We start from the raw sequence: 20,231 nt of genomic DNA, 5'->3' as shown, positions 1-20,231 counted from the left end.
AATACTTTTCAAGAACCTGGGAAGCCCGTCCAATTCGGCACATAGAAGGCAGGTTCTGGGTAAGGTGGGGCTTAGCTGCAGAGGGAGTGTCCCTGCCCCTCGGCATGCCTCTCTCAGCTCTGCACAGGGACCAAGGCAGCTTCCGGGAGAGGGGGCCAGAACCCAGACCTTCTCCCTCTGAGCTTTGAGGTTAGCAGCACGGTTAAGAAGTGGGACCAGCCGCAGCTAAGATCCACCGGCAGAGACCTCGGCCTGAGTGAAAGCGGTACAGAGGTGAGGGAAGGGGGAAGGCCCAGGCAGCTGCACCTCACCCCCAGTGGGAGCGACAGGCACGTCGGGGTGCTCAGCTCTACAAGGCCGGTTCCCAGAACTCACCACTTCAGGCCAACTGTGAGCCACTGGGGTTTCTTACCTGTCGTGGGAGGGGGCTTCTGTCTGACTTTGGAGCTTGTGGTCACACTCTGTGGCCCAGCCTGCCGGCTGAGGAAGTGGGTGATGGGGTTCATCTCTGGCTCAGGCACTGTGTGTGGGGGTACTCCCCGGGGAGGGCAGGTTCAGCCCTACCAGGGACCCTGCAATCCCTGGAAACCTCTGGTTTCACACCAGGCAGCCCTGAGACAGGGTCTGTCTCCCGTGAACCTCTCAAGAACACATCCGTTTGGAACAGGAAGGGATGAACGTGAGGCCGTAGGGCCCCCCGGGGCTGCAGTTACTCCTGGCTGCTCTCACCTGGCCCAACTGCCGAGGGGCATCAGGCCTGTTCTCAACCATCCCAACATCACCCACCACGAGGTCACTGAATGAACGACTGAAGGGACAAACGACGTCCAGCGCGGAGCCCAAGCCCAGAGGCAAGAGGAAACCCCTCTCTGGCTGACATCCCCACTGAGACACCAAGGCTCCTTGGGAAAATGTGTTTAATACGGACAATTCCAGCTGGGCCTGCCCTTTGCCAGGTTACCCCAAACGGATGGGGTCCAGACACGATGGCAGACTTGGCCGCCTGTGACCACAGACCAGGCTCCTCGCCCCGTCCTTTTGCCTCAGCGGCAGCCAGGGCCGGCCCTCCCCCGCCGCACCATCTCCACCTCCAGCGCTTGCTGGTCTCGGCCAGAGGGAGGCGCTGGGCGCTGGCTCAGCCCGAGGGACACCGGGCTGGCTCGCGGCTGTGCAAAGCCGGGGCACCACCTTCGGGATGGCCCGGGCACCCAGGGTCGGCCGTACCCGGCTGCTTTCCTCAGCAGGGCCGCCTGAGGACATTCTGGCTTCTGTGGGCAGCAGCAGGGGGCCCCGGCTTGTCCTGGGTCCCTCATCAGGCCCGGTCGGGGGGCCCAGCCTGGAGCCCAGGGCTGCATCACACGTAGTCCAGAATTTCCGTCTCCATCTCGTTCTCGCTCCCGTCCGACGGCTTGAAGTCGTCCTCGTCGTCCTCGTCGTCCTCATCCTCCGCGTCCTCTGCGTCCTCGTCCCCAGATCCGCAGGTCAGCTGTTCTTTCCCGTCGTCAGCTTTGGCTGGGCTGGAGAAGAGAGCTGGGCCAAAAGACAGGCCGTGTGTGTCCCGTCGTTGGCTCCTGGGCGCACCCACACCAGCTGTCGCTGGTCTCAGCCAGAGGCCCTCGGCTCCTGGGGGCCTGTCTACAAATACGGGTGTCTGGGCTCAAGCTCTAGAGAAGCTGCTTTGGGAAGCAGGACGGCTGGGGCACCTGGGACTCCAGTTGAAAAAGCACTTCAGGGAACACTGAGGCCAAGGGCCTTGAAAACCTCTTCCCCGGAGGAGCCTCGGGCAGCTCACGGGTCCTGTGGACGCCCCAGAAGTGTGCAGGGCTCTGTGTCAGTGCTTTTCTCAACTGGACTCTCAGAGGGGGGCTGTGTCCTAAAGGAGGCTGAGAACCCCTACTCCCATCAGCTCCACAGGGGCTGGTGGGTCTGGGACGCCCCCTCCCCGAGCCTGGGAGGAACCCCCGAGAGGGGCCCTTCCGCTTGCTCTCCCCCAGCCCCATCACACCTGCAGTGCAGCAAGGGCTCACTCCCCTTGCTCACACCCCGTGCGGGGATGTCCGCTCATCCTGGGGAGGGGCAGGCAGTGCCGGGCGACAGGAGCCCAGGCCCCGCCGTCCCTGCCCTCCCAGGGGAGACGGGAGCAACGTGCCCGCACGTGGCCAGAGGATGCAGGGTGACGTCAGGGCATAAAGCGGCGGCCCCCCTGGCAGCACTGGCCCCGTTCCAGCCCCACCCCTCTGGGCCCGTTTCCTGCCTTCAGCCCCCAGGGCTGAGCCCTGGCTCCGAAGGCCCCCCTCCCACCACTGTCAGGGCAAGAGGCTCCCACCTGGGTGCAATTTCTTGGGGAGCAGCTCCACTAGGGACACTTGCTCGGGCCCCAGAGGGGGCCCAGAGCACCCAGGCTTCCCTGCGCCCGCGCACTCACCAGGCCTCTTGGAGCGGATGGTGTGCCGGATCATGAGGGACATCACGTCCCTCAGGTCGTCACTGGTCTTGGGGAGGCACCAGCCGTCCCGCTCTGTGCAGAGACTTTCAGCGCCGTCATTGCGGTGAATGATCTCCTGCAGCCTGGCGTTGGGAGACGGAGTTCCCGGGTGGGGTCTCTGCCCACAGGTGCCAGGAAGCGGTTCTGGCAGAGCTGGGGTCGTGCTCAGAAAAACAGCACTCAGAGCGCCATCCCGAGGGAGGAGCTCGGTCCCGAAGGGCGTCAAGAAAGCGGTCCACCCCCAGCTGGGGCCCCGATCCCCACCCTGCACACGAGGGGGGCGTGTGCCGCGGCCCACTTGCCTGGTGAGAGCCTGAGCGTTCACCAGGTTCCAGGCTGGGTTTAACACGCTCCCGCCTCCTCCCACCCCAGCACCCCTCCCCCAGGTTTTTAAACATCACTAGGAACAACTGGCTTAAAGGTTTCTGGGATTCTGATCAACTCCAGGGCCTGGGGACCGCGTCAGGAACTCCCATGCGGGCAGAGGAGGAGGAAGGCAAAGACCCCGGCCCAGCGCTGTGCTCTGCACGCAGCCCAGCCAGCTGCTCAGAGGTGCGGCCCGAGGCGCACCCGGGAAGCCACTCCCGAGGGCCGCGCGAGCCCGGGCAGAGGACTCCCAGGCGGCCGGCCTTCTCGCTGAGAGATTAAGGCTGACGTGAAGTGGAAGAGTCGCAGGAAACACCTCGGTCCCCGGCTGGTTTCTCTGCACTGACCCCGAGTCCCACGGTCCCCACCTCGGCGTCTCAGGGCCCCACACGTACGTACTCGTCCACGTTCAAGTCGCAAAACTGGTAGAACATCTGTCGGTACGGTGGCAAGGCCCCCTCCCGGAAGATGTAGACCGAGTCCTGGCAAAGGAGGGCAGAGACGGCAAGGTCGGAGGGAGCGTCCCCGGGGGCGGGTGGCGCAGGAGAGCCCCATGCCGTGGCTCCCACAGGGCGTCTCCCAGGGTGGCTGCCTATCCTGCTCCCAGGACCTGGCAGGACGAGCCGCGACTCCCCAGGTGTCGAGGGGTGGTCGAAGCAGCCAGGCCCTCCCTTGGGCCCTGGGACCGTGAGCCGCCGGGGGCCGGGCCTGGGCTCTGCCTCGGCGCCTCCCTGCAGGGCCCTCCGCACGTCTCTCTTCCACTGCTCGGTCATCTTAGGTGGCCCTGCAGGCCAGTTCCAGAGGTGGGGATAAAGGCCTAAGACAAGAGCCCTAGAGGAGGACGGCTGCTCTGGCGAGGGTCCGGGCCCTCCCTGAGGAGCAGAGACCTGACACTGCTGGGAGACAGCCACCCCACCCCCTCTACGAGGCAGGTGACTCCAGGGAGGGGGCCACCCTGCCAGCCTCCCCCCGAGCCTGGAGCAGCACACGTCAGCCAGGCACGGGAAGGGCCCCAGGAGTCGCCGCCCCTGCTGCGTGCCCGTGCTAACGAGAGCCTGAGCCTGTGAGGGAGGCCCGCGGCCAGCCCGCGGCCAGCCCGCGGCCAGGGTGCAGACGGTCCGCTCTGGCTTCAGGCCCACAGCGCCTGAGGCTCACCAGCCCCGTGGCTGCCACGCGGGGCTGCTGGCATCTGAGCCCCTCCCTAAGATGTGCCCAGGTGGTCCCCAGCACCCACGCCCAGAGGCTGTACCGGGAGGTGGGAGTCACGTAAAGGCACAGGGAGGGCAGAGCGGCCTCAGTCGGAGCCCCTCCTGGCGTCACAGACGGGGCTGGGGGCTGTGTGAGGGGTCCTGGGCCTGCCCGAGGGAGGGGCCGCCGCTCCCCGTGCCCTCACCCAGGCAGGCAGCTCAGGGGACACCTACCTTGAGCTTGTACTTGTTGGAGGCCAACTTGCGTGCACTGGCCGACCCGGAGGGACCCAGGCCCTGCTTCAGGTCTTGCATGGTGACGAGCTGGCTGCCTGCGAGGGGACCACGGCAGGGTTTGGAATACGGGGGTGTGTTTCTCCCGCCCTCCCTCCCCGGGGTGCGTGGGCCAGCAGTGCCCTGGAGTGACCTCCTCGGGAAGCCCCTTCCCATCCCGCCGTCCGGACGCCCATCTTCCCCAGCGCCTGATCCGCAGAGGGAGCCTGAGCCCCTTACTCGTTTTTTTGACGGTGATGGGGAGGCTGTAGTTGTAGGTGCTGCGCTTGGCCTTGACGGGCATGTCGCTGGGGGCGTAACCTGCCGGAGGGGGGCGCGCATCAGGTGGGGTGGGCACAGAGCCCCTTCTGGCAGCCACAGGCGCACCGGGGTTCCCTGGGACGGCTCCTGAGAAGGGGACTCAGGCCCCCCGCTGGAGTGACAGGAGCCGCCGCGTCCTGGTGCTTTGTGTGCGGGGGGGTCACCGCGGGCCGGGGACAGGAGACTGACGGGATGCCTGGCCTGCACCACAGGAGCTGTAAGTAGCCACTAGACCATCGCCACAGGAGCCACGACGAGAGCTCAGGTCCTCGTGTCTGCGCTATTCTGTCCCTAACAGTCCCACCGAGGGGGGAATATATCCTCTCCACGTGGATATATTCTTATTACAGAAGAGAATGCTGGAAACAGAAAACGATAAAGGGAAAAAAAAGGAAGGGTTTCGGTAATTGTTTACCGTATTTCATTCCACAACGGATTCGGAAGTCAAGGACTTGATAAATCTTGGCGTCTGGGTGTTTTCGGGGGTCGTACCCGAATCGAATCCACAGGCTCCTCCAGGGGCCTGTTATCTGGAGACAGAAAGGGCGGGAGTGCGAAGTGTGGTCAAGGCCGATCCCCGGCCCCCCTGAGTTGCAGGCCCAGGTGGCTGCCCACACGGGGCAGCACCACACACCCCCGAGTTGGGGACAGGCTCTGGAACCCTGCCCCCCAGCTCGCACGTGTGGCTCGGTCACCTCGGGTAGGTCACCTGGCCTTTCCAAGCCTTGGTCTTCCAGTCAGATGGCGTCTTGGTGAGGATTAAATGAGACGGTGCCCCTGAAGCCCTCTCCGCGGTACCCGGCACAGAGAAAGAGCTCAAGAACTGTCACAACTGTGCTAGTGGATGGGAGGCACTGTCCCCAGACAGTGCTCCCGAGGTCCTGGTGTCCAGAAAGCCAGTGCTGAAAGGCAGGCAGCAGCTTTGTGATGTCGGGTCTAAGCCCAGGAGGGATGTGCCCGTCTCATGCCCCCCACCTCCTGGCCACCACGGTCACGGTCACGTTGTCCGTCTGCCTCCCCAGGCCCCAGGTTGGACCCCTGGCTGGCAGGAGCTCTTCCTCACAGCACCTTGGGGAATCTGTCAGTGATGAAAGCCCCATCTCCATCCCTCCTGGACTGAGTCCAAGGCATATGTGACCCCCACTGAACGCCCCTCAACCCAGGGAGAATGCATGAAGGCAGGTGGCACTGTGGTTAGGGGCCCAGACGCTGCAGCCAAACAGGCCGGGGTCCCCAGGGGGCTCTGCCACTCCCTGGCTGTAGGATCTTGGCCCATCAAGTCGCCAATCTGAGCCGAGCCTCTTCATCAGAGGTCCAAACCCTGCTGCCATGCCCCACGGAAGAAGAAAGGATGCTATGCACATAGCACTTAACCCAGGGCCTGGTCCTTAGAAAGCTCTCCATACAAGGCCATTAAAAAATGTATAATCCGGGCTTCCCTGGTGGCGCAGTGGCTGAGAGTCCGCCTGCCGATGCAGGGGACATGGGTTCGTGGCCCGGTCCGGGAAGATCCCGCATGCCGCGGAGCGGCTGGGCCCGTGAGCCATGGCCACTGAGCCTGCGCGTCCGGAGCCTGTGCTCCGCAACGGGAGAGGCCACAGCAGTGAGAGGCCCGCACACCACAAAAAACAAAGTATAATCCCTTTAAGAAGCCATCCTCCAGCTGCTGGGACAGGGCCGCCTGCCCTTGCTGGGGCTCTGAGGCACGTCAGGGATCAGGACAGCACAGGTGGGAAGCGCGGTGGGCGGTGGGCGGGCACTCACCATGTAATAGGCCATGAAGGGCAGCAAGACCTTCAGCTTGTCGGGGTGGACGCTGATGTTGGCCTTGACAGCGTTACGTGACCAGATGGGGCGGATTTCAAACAGCTGGAGGGTCAAGGCAGAGGCTGAGAAGAGCACCCGCAGCTTCCCCGCCTGCCCCAGGCTCCCCGCACGGTCTGGCCCCAGAGGACCTTCCTGAGAGGAGTGGGGGTGGGGGGAGCAGGGGCCAGGCAGGTGGGGGGGCCTCTGCGCACGCCCACTCGTCCCGCCCTCAGAAGCGCCCTGCTCGCCCAGCACGTGTCAAGTGCAGCTGCAGGGCCTGGGGTTCCTGAAATGACCATGAGAGACGCTGTCCCTGTCCTTAGGCGGCTCAAAGGGCAGCGGGGAGGCAGAGGACCAAAGGAGCCAGAGCAGGGCCAGGAGGGGGACGGGCCGGAGCTCTGGGCCCCTGAGCAGCCCCAGAGGGCAGGGGTCTGAGCCGGGATGTGACGAAGGCCACAGGGGACGGCCCACCCCCTCCCAGTGAGAGGGCTGTGAAGGGCCAGGGGGGCTGGAGTGGGAGGGCCAGGGTGGGAGCGGCCCCGAGCCAGGTGGGAGATTGGGCTGTGTCCCGATGACAACGAGGGGCCTTGGAGAGTGGCCCCCACGTCCCCCCGACCTAGCGACTGCTAGAAATATAACAAGGTGTCCACCACTTAAGGAATAACATCCCACCCCACCCCCGTCCCGCACCAAGGGGACAGTCAAGTTCAACAGGGGCAGAGGCAAGGGTCAGTCAGCAGTGATGTGCTGAGAACCTACTGTCCACACCTGTGGCGACACAAGGACCAGAGTCCCCTGGCCTGGGTCTCCCAGAACCTGCAGGCCAGCGGGTAAGGCAGAAGGCCGCCTCCGCCCAGGGCCCCCGTCCAGCCCGGCTCTAACGGGGAGGAAGCGCCGGGCCTGGTGCGCACCAGGTGCCCCATCTGATGTGTTGCAGCCAAGGGCTAGATGAACAAAAGCTTCCGGAATCCCGGAGCTCCACGCCGAGGTCACACGTGGACAACGTTTACCATCCCAAAGGGACCTCTTATGAGTTTTAAGGAGCACTTTGAACTCTGGGAGGGCAGGGCTTACACTGGCATAGCTTTAGATGTCACATCTGGAGGTGAAGAGTTCCCATGTGTTAATAAATGAGCCTAAGACAAGGTGCGGCCAGTGAAGGTGTGGCCAGGGGGGCAGGGCTCACCTTCCTCAGCTCCTCCTCCACCTTGTGGTCCACGGGGTTGGTGCACACCTTCCTCCAGGTCTGGGCCGCAGCCTCTAGCGGCTGCTCGGGTACCTCATCCCCCTCGAAGTTGACGAAGATGGCATTGTGAGGGCGCCGGGCCCTGCTCAGGCCGATCAGGTTCTCCCCGGAGATGGAGGGGTTGTTGTAGCCTTCCCTAGGAGCAGAGAGCTGCTGAGGGCGGGAGCGCCAGGCGTGGGCCCGCTGGACACGGGCAGCCCACGTGTGGGTGCGTTTCCCTGGAATCTGGGTGAGAAGCGGATCTCAGCCCCGGCCACTGAAGGCAGGCGCCTGTGTTCTCAGGCTGATGACCAGGAGAAGAAGGGGCAGCGAGTCCGAGTCAGCTCAGAGAGGCTCCGAAGCAGGGCCAGGCCAAGAGTCCCCGAGGCTGGGGTGTGGGGAAGGGCCCCTGCCGTGAGGCTGGTGGCCTCACGACTGCGTTGTGTCGTGCACGGCACCGTCCAGCCAGTGAAAAGCTGGAAACAGCCCAGATGCCCATCAGGGCAGGGACAGTGGAATCAGCTGAGGCGTGGGCGGCCACACGGGAACCACCAATCAGCTGTCAGAGCGCAGCTGTGCTTACCGATGCCCACAAGTCACTTATCTAACCCTCGAAACAATCCTACGAGGAAGGACCCATCTCCCGTGAAGTCACTGAGGCCACAGGGGTTGGAAACCTGCCTCGAGCCAGAGCTCGAGGTGATGGAGCTGGGACTTGAGCGCTCGAGGTGATGGAGCTGGGACTTGAGCCCAGGGAGGCTGGCGGGGCCGCTAACCTCCATCCTGCTCGGAAGCATCTCAACGATACCGCGGTGAAGGGAGGACGGATACTACCAGACGCTCTCGTCACAGAGGCTAAAAGAAGAGCTCTGGGGACCTCCCTGGAGGTCCAGTGGTTAGGACTGCGAGCTTCCACTGCAAGGGGCCTGGGTTCGACCCCTGGTCAGGGACCTAAGATCCATCCCGCAAGATGCACAGTGCGGCCAAAAGCAAAAGGGGGGGGGAATGGGGCTCTGCCACCAGCTGTTAGCACAGAACACACAGGGTCAACGATTCCTAGGGGGCTCAGAGCGCTTCCCTCTGAGGTGGGACGTCAGGAACATCACAGCTTCGCAAAGCAGGGGGAACAGTACAAGGAGCCCCCATAAGCCCACCATCCGCTTCCACAGCTGCCGTCACAGGGCCAGTTTCACGCCATCCAGGCCCCGCCCCAAACCCTCTCAATTATTCTGCAGTGCATGGCAGAGTATGTCCTGGATGTCACACAGGTGATTAATACCTTTTAAATCTGCTTCCATTTTACCGTAATTTTCTACATGAGTACATACCATCGGCATATTTATAAAGAACAACAAAGTGATTTTTCACATTGGGAAACAAAGTTACAAAGACGGGATCAAATCTGTGTCTTTTGTAAACAACATGACTCCACTCGAAACCATCCTGAGCACGATCCTGTTTTCCAAGACAACTCCCCGAGGCCCCAGACACCCCCGAAGGAAAGCCCCGGGCACTCCCTCTGGGCCAGGCAGCAGCAGGGCACGGGCCGCCTGCCCTCCCCCCTCAACTGCCTCGAGGAGGGGGGACCCCCGTCAGGCCAGCGTCCCAGCCTGTCCTCTGCCCGCTGGCCATATAGGAAGCTCAGCCCCCCTGGACCCAGGAAGGCCAGCAAGGCGGGGGCCAGGCCTTCTCTGCCAGTCCTTGGTACCCATGAGGGCCATCAGAGCAGAAAAATCGATGGCAGCCCTGGGAGAAAAGGCAGGTTCCTTCCACGCGCTGGAAAATCGATAAACGACATGGGAGAAAAACAGGGCCTGTGGGTTCAAGGGCAGCCGGACCTCCACCCCTGTCCCCCTCCCAGAGGCTGGGAGACAGCTGTTTGCTGGCCCTACAGGACGGAGCAGTGACTCTGACGCTGCCATCCAGCATCAGGGCTGGCGATGCGGGGCGGGGGACGGGTGCCTCTAGTTCCTTCTTCTACATATTTTTGTTTCTGACTGTAAGAGTAAACTGCTTGTGGGGGAAAAATAAGTTTCAAATTTCAGAAACATGTACATTTAAACAATTTGAAACCCTCATAATGAGTATAACATACGCACAGAAAACTGTACACACTAGGGTTTTCAGCAGGGAGGGAATGGAACCGATTCCTTGCAGTTATACATTTCTATAATGTCTGGTCTTTTCTAACAAGCACAATTTACTCCTGCTATCAGAAAAAGGATGTGGGGCGGTGGCATTATGGACTCAACTGGCCTGAGAGACATCGACCCTTGTCTGGCTCTCGACTTACTTTTGAGGCAATGGGGAAACGGAGCGAGGACTGGGCCCTGGATGACGTGAAGGACACTGTTAACGTTTGCTCGTTCTGAGGACAGCACTATGTCTAAGTTAAAATAAACCAAGTCCTTCCCAGTTAGAGACACACACTTGTTTCTGGAGGACGCGCTGTGATGCTGGGGGTGGAGGTGGTGGGAGGTGAAACCAGCAGCAGGAAGTTGAGGCTGGTGACGTAAGTGGGCGTCCGTCACACATTCCTCTCTCCTTTCGGAACTCCCCAGGATATATTTTTTAAAGGAAGGGGACAATACACCTTTCTCCTTAGCATAAAATCTAAGCTCCTTTCTGTGGTCCGTGCGACCCTCACCCCACCCCTCTCTCGGCTCTCTGCACTTCGGGGGCAACACCCCCGACTGTTCCTTTGCATGTGCCAGCCCCCTGGTCTGGAACGTTCTCCCCGGATCTTCACCTGCCCGGCTCTGTCATCACACAGGTCTGTTTCAAAGGTCAGCTCCCCCGAGGACCCTCCCGCACCCCACTCACTGTGCATGACAGCCCACCCCCCACTTATCTCCTTTAAGACACACACCTGCCTGCAGGCTCCCATCGCCCACTCATCCTTCACTGGGGCTCCACCGGCTCCCCAGCCCCCGGCCCTGCACGGAGCCGCCTGTCACGTCCCCACTGACACTGGCTCCAAGGGGAGCCTGGGGCCCTGACAGGCGGTCAGTACTCGTTGATGGAAATACTTGATGAGGGAAGAGAAGCTTCTCGCCCTCCCGCCTCCCTGCAGATAACTGCTCTGGGCCCAAACTTCCCCATCTTTCCAGGCTTCCATGATCACCCAGTTTACTTTTATAGCACAGAGTCTGCTATAACACCTGCTTTTCCTAGAGCAAGCTTTCTGGACATGAGCCACGTTGGCCCATGGAGCCCGCTTTCTCAAAGGCTGTGCGGTCTTCCTTGGCACAGACGGGCCGTCGTTTAATTAACTACGTCATCCCTATTAGTGGACTCACTTACCCACTTCATCAAACTCTGCCCAGCACTCAGTGTTCTGAGTATTTCCAAAAGCCTCATTCAGCCCTCTAACAATGCCGAGAAGGGAGTACTGTTACTATTACTAACACCCCTGTTACAGGCGGGGAGGCTGGCGCGGGCAGTCGGGGCTCACCTGCCCGGCCTGTGGTGTGGGGTCACAGGTGCAGGACCTGAACACGGGCCCCCGCCCACCCGGCTCTCTCACCACACCAGGCCCTCTCAGCTTCTTGCTACTGCCCACAACCAACCAGAAACCGTTCTTGTCAGTGTATCTTTGGCACAGGTGCGACAGTCACTGTGGGATAAACTCCTACAGGCCGCCTGGACGTCAGGAAAGAACATTTAAAACTGTAATAGATTCTGCCAGGTTGCTCTCCAAAAAATATCGACCTCGTTCCCAGGGCTCCTGCGGCAGGGGGTGTCTGTCTCTCCACACCTCAAGGTACACGCTTTCGGGGCGGGGTCTAAGTCCAAAGGCAACATCCTGATTCACACTCTGTGGTGTGAGGACAGCCCTGAGCAAGGCCTCCGGGTGGGGCGCAGGGACCAGCGCTGGTTCCTGACACCCCTGGTCAGGGCTCCTTGTCACCAGCTGCTCTGTCGCTGGAGCCACGGGCCTGAGTAAAGCCGGCCACCTGACCCGTGAGTGGAAGAGTCCAGCCCTCTGAGCGCAGGGCCCTTGCCCCGAGCCCCGATGCTGCGGGGCGGCGGCCACAGGGAGGTCCTTACCGGTGCTGTGTCTCTGGGCGGTAGGAGTAGTCCACCGGGGTGTCCAGCCTGGAGAAGATGGGCGGGGGGATGTAGAGCGGCAGCTCCTGGTGGAAGAAATTCTCCTTCTCGGGCTTGACCATGAGCACCTTGCTGTACATGGACATGTGCCTGCCACCCGCCTCCGTGTGCACGGCCAGGTACTGGAAGTCGGACATTCCTGGGAAGAGAGGTAGACAGACGGCGGACACACTAGTGCACCCGCCCAGGCCCTGGCAGCTGCCGCGCACCAGCACCCGCGTCTTCTCGGGTGCGCCGAGCGGGCCTCGCAGGGGAGGCTGCCGGGCAATGGTAGCGGGACCCAAAACAATACGTCCGAGTCGCTTCTGGGAACCCAGCCCAGTCGCTTGGATAAATACTACTTTGGGGGGTCGGGGAGTTACCTGACATGTGAGGATAAAGTCTAGGTCAGTGCTTCCTAGACTGTACCATGCACGTGGCTCACCTGGGATCTTGCTAAATGCAGACGCTGAGGTGTTGCATTTCTAACAAGCTCCCAGGTGAGGCCCGTGCCACTGGCCTGGGACACACACTGAGTGCTGAGGTACTGGCTCAGTTAGAGAGAGAAAGAAACGGATCTCTTGGGAAGCCTCGTCCCGGGACTGACGGCCCGCTTTGGTGAATACCACCTTCCACCAGAATGATGGACGTTCCAGATGCCCCACTTGTGGGATCCCAGGCCCTGTTACACTTTCCATCCCCCTCCTCCTTTTTGGTCTTTATTCTCTTCAGTTTCTATCTTAGAACTGCAGCCGCAACTACAGATACTCTCGAGGCTTGTTAGTAATTCGCCAAGTACCATACGTGTGTGCGAACCAGCACACGGGCATCATCTCTCTGAATTTCCACAAGGGTCTGAGGAACTCCGGGCTCCCACTGCACAGACAGGGAGACCGAGGGAGGCTGAGGCAGGCACAACTCCCCCGCTCCACCCCACGCCTTAGCACCTCCTCCCAGGGGTTCCCTGTGGGGAGCAAACTCGATTGAGGACCCCACGGGAGACATCCAGTTGGCTGAGAGTTCAAAGGACATAAGGTTCCAAGGGGCTGAGGTGATCTGGGGAGGCTTCAGAGGGTCGGCAAGACCAGCAGCAGTAAAAACCAAGAAGATCCCCAAACACGAGGGCGGGGGTGGGGCTGAAAACTGGAGGCCTGTGGACCAGTTTAACTTGGCCCCATAAAGCGGCTTTAACAATGCGATTTCTCAGAGAATTCCAGCTTCTCTTAAGAATGCAGAAAACCGAGCAGCAACGAGCAGGGCCTCCTGGACAGGGCCCGCGCTCTGCCACTCCCCTCACACCTGGGCATATCCGGGCCCCCTTCACCGTGCGGATGACCCATGCAGCTCCTGCAGGCACGAGGTACGCAGGCCCTGAAATAAGCCAGTGCGTTAAGAATGCATTTTGCAGTTACCTTGAAATTTGTAAACGGTGGAGACGATGCCAAGGCTCTCTATGTCGAACGTGACCTTGGGGGGAGCCTCAGGCCCCGGCGCCCCCCTCTGCCGCCTCATCTTCCTCTTGATCCGGAGCAGCAGGCTGCTGGCACTGAAGCGGTTGGCACACACGGGGTGGCAGTAAGGGTCCTTGGGCCGGAAGTACAGCTCCAGCCTCTTAGTGGGGTCTGCATAGATCTGCGGGAGGTCAAAGGAGACAGAGTGAAGCAGGGGGCAGCAAAGCAGCCGGCAGCTCCTCCCTCAGTGAAAGCCCGACGGTGACCCAGGTGGCCAGGGAAGGGCCGGCAGCTCCTCCCTCAGTGAAAGCCCGACGGTGACCCAGGTGGCCGGGGAAGGGCCAGGAGGATTCTTCCGTTTCCTTCTGAGCTTTGAATTCCCAAAAGACTCATTTTTCAAACCCAAGTATCTTAGCTTTTATCTGGTAGGGAAAATGAAGACAGTCTCTTCCTTCTAAGAGGTTGTGAAGTTGGAGACAGTAACTGTCAGTTAAGTAAAGCCATTGTCTCTCGAGTGACAGGTCAGTGCGGGTAACCACCCACTCTTCTGGGAGCACTTCACGGAGGTGTCACCCCCGTGTCTGCCGTGGAGAGCCTGGGTGGGAGTTGAATGACTTGTCTAGGGCTTCTTCTCTGGGAACTACCCACCCCAAAGGGTCCTGGCATTCACCCTCATACATACAAAAGTTTCGAGGTCCAAAGGAGATGAAATCAACAAATAACAAGCACTTTGGCCCTGACTGGTGTGACTCATCCTTTCCACGCCTTGATTCCTTCTCCTTAAAATGGACATACTAACAGTACCTAGTCATCGGATTGTTACAATGAATAAATGGAAATATATGTAAAGCACTTAGCCTGGCACCTAAATCATGGTAATGCGTAATCGATAGAGGAATGCTTGTCCCACATGGGGTAAGAGGGGCACAGCAAGTGTCAGCTGTGAGCGTGTGGCAGCACCAACAATGTTAACTAGGCCAAGGTCATCTACTTGCTGGTCTGCTGGCTCCCCAACACCCAGGACACAACCTGGCCCTTAGCAGGTGCTCAGGAAGCATCTAGGGAAAGAAGGTTAAAAAGAGCCCCTCTTCCCTGGTGGCGCAGTGGTTGAGAGTCCGCCTGCCGATGCAGGGGACGCGGGTTCGTGCCCCGGTCCGGGAAGATCCCACGTGCCGTGGAGCGGCTGGGCCCGTGAGCCATGGCCGCTGGGTCTGCGCGTCTGGAGCCTGTGCTCCGCGGCGGGAGAGGCCCACGTACCGCAAAAAAAAAAAAAAAAAAAAGAGCCCCTATTGTCAGGAAACAGGTCTATGAGACTGCTGTGCTGGGAATGACCCCAAATGTGGGGCTGGCACAGAGGAGGTGCACAAGAAGCAGGGATGAGTGAATGACCAGTCTCTTCCCAAAGGGTCCCACTGTAACTGTGTCCAAACATCCCTGGCGTTAGCAGGAATAAGGGTCCTGGTCAATGCCGCCGTAAAGTAAGTCAGGATAAAAGAAGAAAACATGACTGACTGGGCCTCTACTGGCCTCTTGTGCTTAATGACAGGTTCAAGGGTTTTCAGTATTCATAAAGGATGAGGAAGCAGAATTAAGAGTTCAGACTTCAGAGGGAGAGGTGCATGTGTTCAAATTCCCCCTGTACCATGTAGGAGCTTGTTTGACCCAACCTTTCTTCCCGTGTCTTTATCAGAAAAATGGGAATAATACTGGTACCTAACTCACTAGATTGTCGTGAAGATTCAATCATGCATTTGACGAGTATTTTAGAAGCAGGCACAGTTAGTTATGGATATTAGGACCACGGGAGGTCCCGTTCTCATACAGTTTACAGCCTCAGAGCCAAAGGTCCAAGACAGACAATAAACACATTAAAACATAATTTCAGATTGGAATTAGAGGTTAGCTGCTAGCAGCCACTTTAGTAAGGGCAGTCAAGGAAGGACTCTCTAAAGAAGAGACACTTCAAGATCTGGTGCATGTAAGTCACTTACACAGAGCTTTGCACAAAGTAAGAATTCATCCCAGCTCCACTGTTTGCTGGGTGAACTTGAACAAGCTGATTCGGTTTCCTTGTAAAATTGGGACGATGACAGTTCCTACCTGGCAGGGTTCTAATGCGAATTGAATGTAAGTAAAGCACGTAGAAATGTAGCTGGTACAGAATAAACTGTTAGCTATTACTACTTTTAACACTAATAACATAATCCTTCCTCCCCCTCTCATTGTAGGTCAACGGTTCTTAATCTCCCCATACCTCAGTTTTCTGCTCTGTGAAATGAGGATGTGGCAGCCCAGCACATCCTGAGGAGCGGGGGCGGGGGGGGGGGGGTCGGTGCAACTGAGCTCTTTTCATGGCAGTAATGATGGGATGGAATGGACACCCTCTCCCCTCTGATCCCAGGGCTAAACTAACCTCCACGCCCGGCGGGTCTTGAAAGCAAATCCCCGCCCACTGGCCGCTCCAGAGCCGACCTCGAGCTCCGTTGCCAAGGAAACCTCACATCCCTGGGTAGTCCCGCCCCTCGGCCGTAGTCAAACGACTCAGACCTCCCCTGTGGTCCCCGGAGACTCCCCGCTCCTCACCCGAGAGACGCCTTCCTCGCCGCCCAGGGTCTGCAGCATCTTGGACACGTCGCGCACCACGCCCGGGTACTCCACACACACTATGTGCCGCTCGCGCCGCAGCTCCACAGGGACGGCGACCCCCGAACCCCAGTCTGCCGCCGCCATTCTGCCAGTCTCGTCGGGCCCGCCGCGGGCCGGCCCTCCCCAAGCTCCTAGAGGCCTAGCCTGATCTGTTCCGCTAAGGAATCGTTCCGGGCTTCCTCCCCGCTCGCGTTTGTCTAAATCCCTGAGTTCCGCGAGGCTCGAAGGCCTCTGGGAGCACACCCCCGAGGTGAGGCCCCGAGGCTCGGGGTAAACGACAGCCCGTCCCTCAACTTCGTGTTTAAAACGAGGAGGGTTGGAACTCGAGGGGCGGGGTAGGGACCTGTCTCTTCCACCAACCCGCGAGGGACCTGGAGGCTTGTAAGACACGCCTACTCTTTTAGCCAATGAGAACCCGAGGGACACGCCGAACTTTTTAGCCAATGAAGAGTCAGAAGGAAGCGAAGTTTCAGCCCCCTCCTTCCGCCTGCATAGGTTTTAAAGTCAATAATGAACCAGGACTAGGCCGGGTCTCCTCCCCTTCCTCGGATCCCACCCAATGACAGCTCGAGGGCGGGCTCGAGGTAGACTTCCGGCCTGTCTTCTTGCGTGCTGAGGTCCCAGAAATGGTTTCCTGACGCTGGGTCCGCCGGAGCGGTTTCTTGGGGGCTCGCCCCTCCCCCCCACTCCTGCTGGCCGCCCCAGGAGGAGTTTAATCTGGAAATGGGGAGCGCAAGGGAATTTCACTTTGAATCTGTTTTTTTTTTTTTTTTTTTTTGGCCACGCCGCGGCCTATGCGGGATCTCAGTTCCCCGACCTGAGATTGAACCCCCCGCAGCTGGGCAGCGAAAGCCCGGAATCCTAACCACTAGACGATCAGGGAACTCCTGGGAGTTGTGCTTTGAATGCTCGCCCACCTCCACACACGGAAAACCGGGAGCGCCCCCCTCCCCCGGTGAGAGCTCGGGGCAGAATGCGGGTGTCTGTCCTTCGTTTCTTAGACAGTTATTTAGCGCCTGCTGTGTGCTGGGCACTACCCAGAACCTAACAGGAGAGAAGCATTAAGTGAGCGGCTGTGGAAGACCCTAAAAGGAGGGACCGGGGCCATTCTAGGAAATGACGGAAGGAAAAACTGTTAACAGCAGGCAGGTAGCTAGGTATGAGAAGAGAAAGAAGGGCAGGGGCCAGGTGGCAGGGGGTCCGTGGGCAGACAAAGAAAAACAGGAACCTCCAGACTGACAGGAAACCACACATTCTGAGTGATAAGTGTCCTGGAAGCATACAAAGAAAGATGAGGAAAGGCGGGAATCTCTTGCGTCCAAATGTAACCTGTTGCTCATTATGCCCTCATTACAATAAAATTAGCCTCACAGAAGTACCCATCATGCACCGACGCCATGACAATTCTCATCTAAGCTAAATAAGGACAAAAATCCCTCCTACCCTCGGGAAGGTGGAGCTGGGATGAAAATCAGGGAATACGAACCCCGAACTCCTCCTTCCTCAGTGAATATTCCGCCCCTTCCTTTGTGTGCCCTTCATAACTGGCTTGCCAAAGAAACCCCGGGCAGCAGCTCTTGTCTGCTCGCTGTCCCTCTGAGACGGTATTCTTGCTTAAATAAATTCTCACTTTACTTTCTTAACCTCCCTGCTTCGTCTCTGAATTCTTTCGTGATGAAAAAAGAACCTTAAATTCACCAGGAACAAAACTATAGGGAGTGAAGTAGGGGGAGATGAAGGGTCAGAGGTCGACATAGGCCAGACCTAAAAAGGATGTACCTAACGGATGGGCTTTTTCTGAGTGCGATAGAGAGCCTTTGAAGGGTTTTATGCAGGGAGTGCCAGAATCTGATTTATGCATTTAAAAGACTGTGGCTGTTGTATAGAGAATAGACCAGAAAAGGCAAAAGCGGATTCAGATAAACCAACAGAGAGGCTGCATCATCCACGTAAGAGATGCTGCCTGGGGTCAGGGAAGTGGCAGTGAGGATGGAAAGAAGGGACTAGGGACTTCCCTGGTGGTCCAGTGGTTAAGACTCCGCACTCCCGATGCAGGGGGCCTGGGTTCAAGCCCTGGTTGGGGAACTAGATCCTGCATGCATGTCACAACTAAAAAAAAAAAAAAGGAAAGAAGGGATCGGATTTGAGGATGTCATGGGATAAATATCAGTAAGAGCAAGGGACCCCTCGGATATGGGTACCCCAAGTTTCCGAAGTGACTTCTGAATCGAGATTACCTCATTATTCTAGATGGATTTAAGAAGGCCAAATAAATGCATGCAAAGACCATGAAATACATTTTTAAAAGAAAAGTGTGTAATCTGAGTGTGAGATATATGTCATTGGCTGGGAGCCCCGAGACTTTGAAAAGAAAGCCCCTCTGAGAGCACGTGGAGGACGGGCCAGAGGAGGCCGGACATGAAGGCTTAGCAGTCCCTGACTGGCCTTCTCCTGTGGGAACTTGCATATTCTACCATCAAAGAAGATTCTATGCTGTGAGGCCAGGATAATTCTCCAGGCTTTTCCATGCCTTGAGATGAAATGTCCTTTTAAACTTCTCATGTCCTTTGCTGTCATTCCATGCTCACCAAACGGTATTCTGGGTTGGTTTAATTTTCCAGAAAGGAGAATCTGAATAACAGAAGTATATTTTTACCCCTGCCCACAATTGTAAATTAATAAATTGGTGTGTTTATATCATCCCCCTGTGAGTTTGGTACACATGAGTCAGTCCTGAGGGCTGGCACTGTTGGTAGAGTGACTGATGAAATATTGGATACACAGTTAAATTAGATTGGATACATACATAATGTTGGGGACATACTTATAATAATTATTTGTTCGTTATTTATCTGAAATTCCAACTTAGCTAGGTATATTTTTATTTGCTAAATATGACACTCTTACCTCTGGGTATGAACGGAATTGAGTTTCTGAACCTGCAAAGCTGATTCTAAACTACCCACAGCCGTAGGGTGTCCACTGAGGTCCTGACCAACCTCTAGCCCCCAATCCAATGATCCTTTTTAGTTTTGTCTGCTCTAATCTGTTCTTATGGAAGCAAGAGTGATCTCTCTAAGATGAGCTCTCACTCTGGCTTTGTCTCCAGTGACTCCCCCACCAATTCCCATCCCACCACTTGGCTGACCCCTCAGCATCCTTCAGGGTTCCATGTAGAGGTCACCTTGCGTGGAGAGTTTGGTGTCACCCTCTGCGCCTCTGGCATCCAAACTCGTCCTGTCACACAATCTGCAGTGCTGTTTTTTTTTTTTTTTTTTTTTTGCGGTACACGGGCCCCTCACCGCTGCGGCCTCTCCCGCTGCGGACGCGCAGGCTCAGTGGCCATGGCTCACGGGCCCAGCCACTCCGCGGCACGCGGGATCCTCCCGGACCGGGGCACGAACCCGCGTCCCCTGCATCGACAGGCGGACTCCCAACCACTGCGCCACCAGGGAAGCCCTGCAGCGCTGTTTTATTTCTTTGTTATTTCTCTTCCACCAGAGCTGCAGTTTCCTGAGGGCAAAGACTTTGTCCTACCTGGGATCCAAGGTGGTGAGGTCAGAGACAGGAGTAGGGCGGTGAGGCCGGGCTGGGAGGAAAGGGAGGCCAGGAAGGTTCAGGAACCCAGTTAAAGAAGCAGCTGGGACTTTCCCCAAACATCACAGCATTGGGAGCAGGTAACAATGACACTTAATATTTGCACAGTGAGGGGGTCTTTCCCTGCCCGGTTTCCGGGCATCCTTCCCCACCCTCGTCCTCCTGCAGTGGGAGTTTTCATCCCTTTGGACAGAAGGGCTTGGGGTCTCTGCAGCTCTCGCCACCTCCTGTGGTCTGGATTGGGGTGGGGGCCAGGGGCGGCTGGTGCATACCACTCCCACCCAGGAGAGATGCAACCGCCAAAAGAGACCTGGGCGTTGGTGACCAGTGTTTGCTGCTCAGGAGAAGGTGGGGACCCCGGCACGAGACACCGAAGGGTGCGCCTTCCACTGTCCACTGTGGTGGCTGAGCTGCCCTTCCCCAGCTCAGAGACCCTCCGCCGCGACAGGCAGAGGAGCCGGCTCTCTCCTCTTGGGTCTCAGGCTGAATCTTGGCATCCGTCTAAGCCTTGCGAGAGCTTTGCCATCTCGAAGCTTTGAGTCTGGCCACCCCAAGTGGGGTTTCTGCCTTGCCCTCGGCGGGGACGGCCTGCTTGACCCACTGGTCCTCACTGGGGTGTCTGGAGACTGGCCCACACGGTTTGAAAGGTTATGCCTGCTTCAATGTTTTCTTTCACATGGCACGCGTGAGTGCTGGGGAGGAATGCGGGGGTAGGAGGTATTAGATATATAAAGCTCTCATCATCAAGGCGAAACAGGTTATTTCTATCTTGGGATTGTAAGACA

At 58.3% G+C, this 20,231-nt stretch overlaps 1 protein-coding gene across 1 annotated transcript; it reads right to left on the bottom strand.

Annotated features, from left to right (window-relative positions):
• Window positions 1-1,354: 1,354 nt before the first annotated feature.
• On the bottom strand, window positions 1,355-15,933 carry GTF3C5 (general transcription factor IIIC subunit 5). The gene is made up of 11 exons (XM_065879037.1): window positions 15,787-15,933; window positions 13,165-13,384; window positions 11,714-11,912; window positions 7,625-7,820; window positions 6,397-6,501; window positions 5,048-5,162; window positions 4,552-4,632; window positions 4,273-4,370; window positions 3,251-3,333; window positions 2,426-2,568; window positions 1,355-1,530 (listed from the first exon to the last, which is right to left on the bottom strand). Exons 1-11 carry the CDS (start codon window positions 15,931-15,933, stop codon window positions 1,355-1,357), a joined length of 1,563 nt encoding a protein of 520 aa, XP_065735109.1.
• Between the last annotated feature and the right edge of the window lie 4,298 nt (window positions 15,934-20,231).

The sequence above is a fragment of the Phocoena phocoena genome, chromosome 6 (assembly GCF_963924675.1).
Source record: "Phocoena phocoena chromosome 6, mPhoPho1.1, whole genome shotgun sequence".
In the NCBI taxonomy this organism is placed as follows: Eukaryota; Metazoa; Chordata; class Mammalia; order Artiodactyla; family Phocoenidae; genus Phocoena; species Phocoena phocoena.
Note: the sequence above shows the minus strand (reverse complement) of the source record. Positions and strands in the feature narration are given on the sequence as shown.